Source organism: Eretmochelys imbricata, chromosome 1 (genome assembly GCF_965152235.1).
Source record: "Eretmochelys imbricata isolate rEreImb1 chromosome 1, rEreImb1.hap1, whole genome shotgun sequence".
Lineage (NCBI taxonomy): Eukaryota > Metazoa > Chordata > Testudines > Cheloniidae > Eretmochelys > Eretmochelys imbricata.
The window spans coordinates 33,056,981-33,069,042 of NC_135572.1; the positions used below are offsets into that span (position 1 = coordinate 33,056,981).

General features: G+C 38.7%; 1 protein-coding gene across 1 annotated transcript in view; it reads left to right on the forward strand.

The window, feature by feature from the left end:
• Positions 1-12,062, forward strand: part of ARHGAP42 (Rho GTPase activating protein 42) — a 294,764-nt gene that overhangs the window by 55,884 nt on the left and 226,818 nt on the right. The window contains exon 2 of the mRNA XM_077805596.1: positions 6,119-6,214. Within this exon, the coding sequence (XP_077661722.1) occupies positions 6,119-6,214 (96 nt within the window). The remainder of the gene's footprint in view (positions 1-6,118; positions 6,215-12,062) is intronic.

The window sequence follows — 12,062 nt, forward strand, 5'->3', positions numbered from 1 at the left end:
TTATCCTTGATTTTGAAATATATTGAGACGTGGATGTATTAATCAAATTATTCTGTGCCTTACAATCTAGCAATTGCAATGTGTACTCGCAATGAAACCTCTTCATTCAGTAAAATCACTGTCTAAAGCCAAAACTCAGGCAGGGAATTGTTTCTCTTAGTACCTATCATCTACTCCAGTTTCTTTAAAAAAAGTAAAGGAGTACTTGTGGCACCTTAGAGACTAACCAATTTATTTGAGCATGAGCTTTCGTGAGCCACAGCTCACTTCATCAGATGCATACCGTGGAAACTGCAGCAGACTTTATATATACACAGAGTTTCTTTATCTTCTTCCTCTCAGAATCCCAATCAATTAATACATTGCCTAGACTGTTCTGTTGTTTTTAAACATTAGTGGTTGTCACAATTAATTGGCTAACTGTACCTCTGACCCTCCTGGTATCATTGAATAAACCTCCTCTCAAGCCTCAGGCCATTACCACTCTTGGGATGGAATCAAGTGATTTTTTTCCCCCACTCTGACTGGATGGTAGTCCCCTGGTACTCACTGTGATTGCTTCAGCAGATCTGCTTTAGGCTCAGACCCTGCAGTTCTGTTCCCTCTGGGAGCAATGGCAGTGATAAGAAGAGACCAAATAACCTTCAAGCAAAATATTATTTAGCTATAAAAAAGCACTTCAGAGAAACACTTAAATTCTGTTATTATTTAAGATGTTATCTAGCTTTCCCCTGAGGCTTATTCTCTGGATCTGGGGAAGCCCGACTTCTTTACGCTCTCTCAGCCTTTCTCCCTGTACATCTTTTGTAGGGTGACCAGATGTCCTGGTTTTATAGGGACAGTTCCAATTTTTGGGTCTTTTTCTTATATAGGCTGCTATTACCCCCCACCCCCTGTCCTGATTTTTCACACTTGCTGTCTGGTCACCCTAATCTTTTGACAAGTGGCCATCTTCTCCTGCCTGAGAAAGTCTTTATAACTGTTTAGTATGCAGCGCCTAATGGTCTCAGACACCATCTGATGGTCCAGGGACATCTACACCGAACACATCACCCGCCACTGACAGTACCAGGAGGCGTGAGCCGGAGCGACATCGTGCATCGACTATGAGAAAGGGACCGAGAGACTTTTTCCGTTGGACCATATGAACTGGAACCATAAACTCGCTGAATGTTAAATCTCACCAAATGAAGATATATCCATCCTCATCATCATATCCACTCATTATACTCCACACCTGAACATAAGCATTATATGAACAGCATACCCTCAATGTCTGTACTTTGAGCCGTTAACCTTTTACCCCCAATTGGGGATATTGCAGATTATGTATTCCTTACGCCATCCAATCTTAAACCGAACTTCACACCCCTGGATAACCTGTAAATTATTCCCTGATAACCAGAAACTTCTATGCTTAAACTCTGTACTGTTCACTTTTTTTTTTTAAACCTCATCTTAATAAAATTTTTAAATCTGTTCTTTTATTCTCCTGGCTCATAGCTTCGATAGCCAAGTCTTGCAATGTGTTGGAGACAGGGTCCTTGATGCTAACAGCTTGCCTCCTTGTCTTTTAAGTGTGTTCTGGGGTGTCCTTATCTAGATCTATTGTATTGATTTCCTGTTTGTACTTCCCACAGCCCCTTGTTAAGTTAAATCAATACCATCATAGAGGAAATTCTAATATCCCTTCCATAATTATGCAGTACTGTTACCTCACTGACCAGATCATATACAGCAGTGGCTGTCAACCTTTCCAGACTACTGTACCCCTTGCAAGAGTCTGATTTGTCTTGTGTACCCCCAAGTTTCACCTCAACTATAAAACTTACAAAATAAGACATAAAAATACAAAAGTGTCACAGCATACTATTACTGAAAAATTGCTTACTTTCTCATTTTCACCATATAATTTATAAAATAAATCAATTTGAATATAAATATTGTACTTACATTTCAGTGTATACTATATAGAGCAGTATAAACAAATCACTGTCTATGAAATTTTAGTTTGTACTGACTTTGCTAGTGCTTTTTATGTAGCTTGTTGTAAAACTAGGGAAATATCTAGATGAGTCAACTGTACCCTGTGGAAGACCTCTGGGTACCCCAAGGGGCACACGTTCCCCTGGCTGAGAACCACTGATATACAGTGTTCATATAATTATTACACCTCAGTTTCTTTTTGAGATTATTACACTATTCCATGACCATCACAGTGGTCTAAAAGCATAGGTTGCAAAGTTAAGAACTGGGATGATGAAAGGATTTACACTCTTTTTTAGAAGGAGCCATTGCTTTTCTCAGACTTTCTCTCTTTTTTTTTGGAAGTATTCTCTCTTTCCTTCCCATCACTTTGCCATCTTTTTTTATTTTGAATTCTGATCTTCTGAGGCAGTTAGCCAAACAAGAATTAGTGAGTCTAAATCAGGATTTAAAGTGGACAGTACTTCCTGTCTTGTACCTGAAGCGCTAGTCTCTCTACCCTGAGGGAAACGAGTAATTTCAATGGGAGTTATTTTTGTCCTCTAGGACAGTGGTTCTCAACCAAGGGTACACTTACCCCTGGGGATATCCAGAGGCCTTCCAGAGGGTACATCAACTCATCTAGATATTTGCCTAGTTTTACAACATAAGTCTACATAAAAAGCACTAGCAAAGTCAGTACAAACTAAAATTTCATGGACAATGACTTGTTAACGCTGCTCTATATACTATACACTAAAATGTAAGTACATTATTTACATCCCAGTTGATTTATTTTATAATCATATGGTAAAAATGAGAAAGGAAGCAATTTTTCAGTGATAGTGTGCTATGACACCTTTGTATTTTTATGTCAGATTTTGTAAGCAAGTAGTTTTGAAGTGATGTGTAACTTAGGGTACGCAAGACAAATCTGAATCCTGAAAGGGGTACAATAGTCTGGAAAGGTTGAGAGCCACTGCTCTAGGAGGCAGAATAGGCTTTCTTGGGAGGAGTACTAGGTGAGGGAAGTTCCATGCACCCTCCTCCTCCCTTGCACATCCACCACATCAACAGCTGGTCCTAAAATTATGCACTGAGTTACTAATACCCAAGTCAAACGTTCAGTACAATGTGTTCTCTCTGTCCATAGGAATTTACAGACACAGAATATTAACAGTAATGGTTAATCCTTTGCACTTTTGTAGAATCTTAGTCCTTTAGAAGTATTATTTAAGCCTCACATCATGCCTCAGTGCAATTTTGCTATTCTGTAGGAGGGCTTCAATGATTTACCCTATGGTAATTTGGTGGAAGAGCCAGTAGCAGAACCCAGGAATTCTGTTTTTGTCCTTTGCTCTTACATAAACTACCTGAATAGATCCTTCTCATGGCTACAGAACAATTGACTCCTAAGATTAAGTAAGTGTCAGAAGTTAATGTAATAGATGCAGATTTTAAAGAAGAAACTAAAGTAGGTGTTTTACTGCATAAACTTTACAAGATGCTGTCAGATGTACAAAGCAGAACTGCTTCTAAGTTGTTAAAATAATACATTGCTACCGTTAGATGATTTTCATACACCTAGGAACAAGAAACATTCAGTAAGCTTGCAGTACATTCGCAAGTGTATACTTAACTCTGTTCTTAATAGAAAACATATTATGCAGTGCGTTAGGGAGACAGCACGATAGCTCTACATGTTGGGGGACTGCCTGATGAGCCGCTCTTTTTAATAACTGTAATTCTACTTCTGATGTGCTTTTTTTTGGAGCAACAAGTGCCAGAGTGATATGAAGGAGAGAAAGTCAGTTATAGACGAGAAAATAGAATTTATAATGATAAAATGATGAGACTTCATGTCCGGGGAAATTTTCTTTTGTTCACCAAAGGAAAGTGCAAGCTGTAGTGTTTTACACTGCATATAAATAATGAATAACTGTTAATCCAAAACAAACATATATAGTTGCAATATAGATACAGAATGGTATAAGTGCTTAATGAAAATGATTTGCCAAATTATTTTTTTTAAATAATGGCTGAATAATTTGGATTTATTGGCTTGTGTCTTACTTCATAGCAATTGTATTTTCTATATTTAAAATAAACCATAAGACAAGGGAAAATACATATTTAATATATTTCAATAGCATAGAACTTTTGTAAAGTCACTAACTTCCGAGTTTCTGTGTTTTTTTTTTTAAAAAAAGTCTTCTACCAAATTAAATCTTCCAGGAGAGTCGACCATCTGGCAATAAGAAAAATAGCTTATACAAATGGAGGATTGAACAGTCCCAAAACTTTTCTTATTTACAAAGATAATTTGTGTAGACAACTTCTGTATCTACAACTGTGCATTAGATAACCATATTTCATTCCTTACTAATAGAAGAAAATTTATTCATGTCTGCCTTTTCTAAAAAGGCCCTTTATTTTCTTTAGGGCTGATGCACACCACAGCTGTAAGCAAAAATGAATAAATAATGAGAGGTTGAGGGGGGTGGCATCTGATGAATTTGATGTCTACCAGTCAGAGGCCGATCTGAAAGAACCAGGCACTGACCAGGGATTGGGGCAGCACCTTAGTAGGAATTCCAGCAACTGGGACAAAACGAGTATTTCCATCGATTGGCATCCTCAATCTATTTTTTATTATTGATCCCTGGCTTGTGGGTGTCTGGAATTTAAGCCCTGATTTCAGTGGCTATATTGGAATCCTTTTTGTCATTGAAGCACATTAAAATTAACTAATACATAAGCGAAATTCAAAGGAAAATACCAGCACTAATGCTTAGGTTCTCCCTTGCCCTTTTTATTCCTCTTTTGTGTCCTCCCCTCCCACTGTTGTTTTGATGCATTTACCCCAGTTCCAGATTGTCATGCCCCAAACCCTCTCTTCATTTAAGTCTTTCTTAAAGTATGCACTACCTTCTGTGTTGCCCCAAAAGAGTTAGCTAAAAACCTAAAAACCAGTGTAAACTATCCCCATCTTTTGGATTTCCCAACTTCATACATCTATCTTCTAGATTTGAATATCTTCAGGTAAAGGCCTTTATTTCGGTGGGCTGCACAGAACTGAACATGCTATCAGTACAAGACATTGGGACAAAGTTTCTAATCAGATTTGTATACTCCAGTGATGCATTGTAAATAGTGCTTAACTTGGGTTTTGGTAAAACTCTTTTCCTCCCTTTCCATACTGAGATGTCTGTCTAGATATTGCAGACGTCAGAATTCAGGTTGTCTTTTCATTTTTCTAGCTTCCAAACTGATGCTACAAATGTCTCATGAGAATTGTAGAGGGTAGTCCTCAACAATGTTTTGTCTAGACTGATAGAACTCTGATCGTTCTTAATACATGCGTTCTCACTTTTCTTCTTACATTTACCTTTATGTATTTTTGTAAAAAAAGAAGAATATTTTGGTCATACTGGTTATTTCATATTTATAAATGCTGTGTATTGGAACATTCTTTACTGCTGAGATCAAATCTTGGTGCTGTGAAGTTTAACTTAGCCTTTTTTTAAAGTGCAGATGTGTGTTGTCACTGTAAATGCCACTCAACTAAAGTAGTCCATACATAATGAGCAAGTAATTGAAGATATATTTTTCAATATCTTTTTTTTTTAAAGTCTCTCTAGAACAGTATACAGTATTGTGTTTATATTTAGTTAGTTTTAAAATAGCTGTTAAGCCCCTATTGAAAACTTTAACTGTGGGAGAAGTATATTAAAATAAAACTCACGGTAACCTATGGGCCCAATCCTGCAACCCTTGTATATGTAGGACGTCCTTGTTTGCAAGTAGCCCCACTGCATACACTAGGACTACTTATTACCACTGAAGCTTCAGTTCATGTATTAATTTCTCTTGCTTCAAGAAAACGAGAACTGAGGATTATTCATCAGTATGAATACGATTCTCTTTGTTATGGCTGGGATTTAGGAATTTAGTTTGCTTCAGTGACTTTTTGAGGCATAGCAAGCAGTTTGATTTGAATGGTATTCTCTTATTTTATGTGAGATTATTTTATGTGAGATTAAGAAAGGAAATCTTTTAAGCAAAGTATAACCTCACTATATGAGACTTTGCATATACTGTGATATAGTTATTGGAATAATTGTAAGACTTGTTTCCTTTTTCTTTATCATAGATCTATCCATGGCAGTGCAAAAATTTTCCCAGTCGCTACAGGATTTTCAGTTTGAGTGTATTGGAGATGCTGAAACAGATGATGAAATTAACATTGGTAAGTGTGTTCTGTACTTCCAGCGCAATAATATTCCCATTTTTACAAAATGTAAAAGATTCAATTATAACAATAAATGTGTAAGCAACACGCTCTTTCAGAGTTCATGCAGTTAGGGTATGTCTCCGCTACAGAGTCTCCAGCGGCACAGGGGTTTTTCCATTATTGTAGCTAATACACCTCTCTCAGCAGCAGTAACTAGGCTGACACTGACCTAGCCGTGTCTGCACCAGGGGTTAGGTCAGCTTAAATACGGTGCTGCTCAGGGGTTTGAATTTTTCACACCCTTGAGTGACATAGTTACATCCATCCAAATTTTATATGTAGACCAGGGCTTAGTTGTGTATGAAGGAGAAAAACCCTGGAAAGCTGTTGTAACACTTCATTTATCTTGATACATCAGAATGTGATGTGTTCATGTAAAATGTAGCCCCTTTAGAATGCCATTGAGTCAAGTATGATTTGTTTCAAACCCTGCTAATTCTTCTAAATGAAAACCAGTTTTAACTGGGGCATTGCAAGGCATCCCTATTCCCTAGAAACAAGCTTCCTTATCCATTTTCAGTTTTCTTGCTGCGATCATTTTGGCACTAGACCTTTCAGATAAAGGGCAAAATCTTTTTTTTTAACGGGAAAAATGTGCAGTGAGTTTTTTTTTCCTTCCATACAAAGACAAAAAAATAAATGCTGAATTGATTTTTCTCAAACTAAAACAAAATAAACAATTTCTTCAGGCAGACATCAGGCTTGAAAAATTTCAGCCCCAAAGGGGTGATTCAGACAGTTTTATAAGCTACTTCCTAATAGAGTTTAGGATGGACACATCCAAGATCAGAAACCATGGCTTAATTTTTTCTTTTCAAGGTGCAATTCCTTGCGCAAACAAAAATAAATAGCATTACACAAGCACTAAAGTGTGCTGCATCAAAGCCCTGCTTAGGAATGAAAGCTCATATGCTAATGAAGTTGTCAAAAAAGAACCCAATTCAAATAATGGTGATTCAGGTAGCCGCACTACAAGGTAAATAATAATTTGCTCAAATGGGCGCAGGTTGCATTAATGAAAATTTAACTGCTTTGTGTGTCAGTAAAGCTATATATAGTGAAGAACCAGCTGGCATCTACTTGGACTTTCAGAATGCCTTTGACAAAGTCCCTCACAATAGGCTATTAAGTACTCAGAGTGCTGACAAAGAGCTGTGATAGACTAGAAACTGGCTAAGAGACAGAAAACAAAGAATGGGGACAATGGTCAATTTATAGCATGGGAAAAGGTCAGGAGTAGTGCCCCAATGTTTTGTACTAATATGTATTAATGATTTGGTGAAGGAGTGAAAAATTAGGTAGAAAACTTGCAGAAGACATGAAATAATAAGGAAATACTTTTTTTTTTTTTTGCATAGCACATAGTTAATCAGTGGAGCTCATTGCTGCAAGGTATTTTTTGAGGATAGAGGTTTCAAAAATAGGTTAGACATTTGTACAGACACTTATAATATAACATTCTGTGTAAAGTATATTTAAAACAAAATCCTGATTTCACACATAAGACATCCACTAGGGCTTAGAAAGAAACTACCCCTATGGGAAGTTATTTTAATCATCCTTGACATTTTCTTTCATATTGCTCTGAAGCATCTGGTACTGGTAACTGTGAGAGGTAGAACACTGGACTTAGATTTACATCTGGTCTGGCAATCTGTATTTTCCTTTATAGTTCGGTAAGAAAGTGTTCTATTTATGTGCCAGAGTTGTCATAACTGGAAGTGGACTGACTTCCCTGTACCGATCACACCAAACTGCCAATCTATTTCAGTAAGCTCTGAGAATTTCATCAGCAAAAGCTTTATTCTGCTCCCATTCAGGTCAATGGAAAAAACCCAGTTAACATTAACTCTGCATAATCAAGGCCCAGTGTACCATCTTTCCATGTCCTTATATAACCCTTATCTTCAGAATCTCAGATTGGTTCAGCTCTTCATAGTGATCTAGTAGGCTTGGGAAAAGACCCAGAGTGAATGTGTGAAATGTTCAGGTACCTGATCTTAAAGGCTGTGTTCAGAGCAATGGTAGACCCAGGTTTTGCAATCCGGGCACTGACCACTCACACATCATCATCCTCTGCCCCACCGTCTAATCTCAGTCTGGTGTGGAAGGGAGACCCTGATGAGGGTGGGGAGCTGGAGAGTGTGCTGCCCCACACTCACCTAACAGCAGTGGCTCCTGTCCTGCGGGACAGCCTACCTCCCCACTCCGAGCATTGTGAATTGGCACAGGGGACTGCAATGCTATTTAGGTTTGGCCTGGCTGCTGACCATCATGATTGGTGGGCTGTCGGGCCAAGTGTAAGTGAGAGTCATTGTGATATAGCGTACAGGGTCACAGCACCACATGATCCCGAGTTCCATGTCGCAACAACCTCAGCAGGGAGCCACCGCTACCAAGCCCCATGAGAAGAGGTATCACGTGTTCACCTAAAAGTTGCCATGGGAGCTGGCGAAGACACCACACACACACACTCTCCCATCCCTTTATTAGCTCCTCCATTGGTTCAGAGTTGTGTCGGAACTGAACATTTAGAGTCTCTACATCCTCTGGTGGCAGATGGATAGCTAAATATTAATATTTTGAGTCCTGACAGGGCTGAAAGTTAGGAAGGCAATTCAAACTGCTTCAGTCTGGTGCCTCTATTTAATGGGTCACTATTTGTCAGTGGGATAGATATGGCATTGCTGATTTTGAAATGTTTCTTAAACAGTGTGATCTGCAAAATTTACTGGTAGGCTTAAGCCTGAGAATTATCTATATTAAAAAATAAATGGTTTTGAGATTAACACTTTCAGTAAGTAGTTCCTTTATTTTTACATGGCGGATAAATGACCATCCCTTACAGATTTACAGTATGCCAATGGAATTAATTTACAGAAATTGCAGGGTACAACAATATAAGGTTGAATTAGAGTCATATTTATGACATGTGACTCGTATGGGTATGAGACGTAGGCAGATTAATTCCAAGCGGTATTGTGGCTGTTCACATCTGAATTTGATATGCCTTTATACATTTTGATATATTCACAAAGCAAAAAATAATTTTGGTTATTAGGACCACCAAACCTTTTTCTCTTTTCTGTATTTTATACTCTCTTGCCATGATCTGTGGTTATTTTCATTAATAATTGTGGCCTATTTTGTAATATCTTTTTGTTTTTTGTCTGTCTCATTGTCCTCGAAACCTCTTGCACTGTATTTGGCAATCTCTTGATATTTTTATGGTTGATAAGTCTAGCTCATGAGTATGTATGATATGTAGTGTGTGTATTTAAAATTTACAGTACCTCTCAAAGTTGTGTAACCTCAAAGTCAGTCAATATTTAACTTAAAAAAAAAAAACAAAAAAACCAAACCAACAACTTTGAATTACTTTAGCCTCAAGTGATTAAAAGAAGGTCCTGATTGGTCTTAGTCTGGATCCTAAATGTGTTGAGGAAAGGGTATTTTATTTGGATGTTAAACAGGCATTTAAAACTATTTAGAAAGAACCAGAAAGTTCAAGACGTTTGACAGCTGATTTATTTCACTTTGAGCTTCAAAGATGGGATTTCTACGTTCCAAGGCAGCCATTTCCTGGTGGATTGTCATATGCATCAAAGAAGCTTACAGGAACAAAATGTAAACTGGCAGGAATTGAATCCCAGTCTAATAGGGCTTGAGGTGATATTGTGCACCTTTATAGAATAAGCCTCAGTCTTTAATCTCCCTAAAGCAGTGACCTAGAATTTGGTCCATATCTTTACATGCCACTACAAGCTTGATGTTTGCTCATCATCAAAGACAGCTTTGTACAGATGAATCCTGCTATCTTTGCCTCCCCTCTCCTTTATCTCTTTGGTAAGAATACTACTTTAGTGTTTCTACAGTTGCCAAGCTGCTATTACTTGAGATTTCAGTTTTGTTTGTTCACTGATACCAGGAGGGTTGACCCTAAAGTCTTTGCACACTTATCAGAATATCAACTGCCCCAGAATTATTGACCCTTGGGAATGACTCCATTGGTTAAGGTTATGAAAATCTTTTTGTTGTAAGATCAGTCTTGGAAACCTTCGAAACAAACCTCTTTTCTGCCAGAATTTCATTATGTGTACTCTGGGAAAGAAGACAGTATGGGAACATTTGAGTTAAGTTGCACAAGCCATTTTTAATAAAACTTATAAAGGAAAAACTACCAACTTTTCATTCTTTAAATGTGCTTTACATCATCATACCTCAAGAACATCTTGATCTAGAAACTCCATTTCATTTTATATATATATATATATACACACACACACACATACACACTTTGCTTAGAGGAGATCTAGTGTGCACAATTGCTTTTTACAAAAATCAAGAAAATTCCTATGTAGGAATGTAATGTGGTATGCACCCCACATCAGTCCTGATAGGTTAACGAGGGCCTGAGAGGACAATTAGGTCACCTGAGTGAAAGAAGACCAGGGTTAATTAGGAGTGAAGCTGTCATAAATATAAAGGGAAGGGTAAACACCTTTAAATCCCTCCTGGCCAGAGGAAAAACCCTTTCACCTGTAAAGGGTTAAGAAGCTAAGACAACCTCGCTGGCACCTGACTAAAATGACCAATGAGGAGACAAGATACTTTCAAAGCTGGAGGGGGTGGAAACAGAGGGTTCTCTCTGTCTGTGTGTTGTTTTTCCCAGGACCAGAGCAGGAGTGCAGGTCAGAACTCCTGTAAAAAGTCAGTAAGCACGGCTAACCTGGTGGCTGAACTTTGTGACTTTGTCCTTACCCATAACTATTTCACATTTGGGGACAATGTATACCTTCAGATCAGCGGCACTGCTATGGGTACCCGCATGGCCCCACAGTATGCCAACATTTTTATGGCTGATTTAGAACGCTTCCTCAGCTCTCGTCCCCTAAAGCCCCTACTCTACTTGTGCTATATGGATGACATCTTCATCATCTGGACCCATGGAAAAGAAGCCCTTGAGGAATTCCACCATGATTTCAACAATTTCCATCCCACCACCAACCTCAGCCTGGTCCAGTCCACACAAGAGATCCACTTCCTGGACACTACAGTGCTAATAAACAATGGTCACATAAACACCACCCTATACCGGAAACCTACTGACCGCTATTCCTACCTGCATGCCTCCAGCTTTCACCCTGACCACACCACACGATCCATCGTCTACAGCCAAGCTCTGCGATACAACCGCATTTGCTCCAACCCCTCAGACAGAGACAAACACCTACAAGATCTCTGTCAAGCTTTCTTACAACTACAATAACCACCTGCAGAAGTAAAGAAACAGATTGATAGAGCCAGAAGAGTTCCCAGAAGTTACCTACTACAGGACAGGCCTAACAAAGAAAATAACAGAACGCCACTAGCCGTCACCTTCAGCCCCCAACTAAAACCCCTCCAACGCATTATTAAGGATCTACAACCTATCCTGAAGGATGACCCAACACTCTCACAAATCTTGGGAGACAGGCCAGTCCTTGCCTACAGACAGCCCCGCAACCTGAAGCAGATACTCACCAACAACCACATACCACACAACAGAACCACTAACCCAGGAACTTATCCTTGCAACAAAGCCCGTTGCCAATTGTGCCCACATATCTATTCAGGGGACACCATCACAGGGCCTAATCACATCAGCCACACTATCAGAGGCTCGTTCACCTGCACATCCACCAATGTGATATATGCCATCATGTGCCAGCAATGCTCCTCTGCCATTTACATTGGTCAGACTGGACAGTCTCTACATAAAAGAATAAATGGACACAAATCAGATGTCAAGAATTATAACATT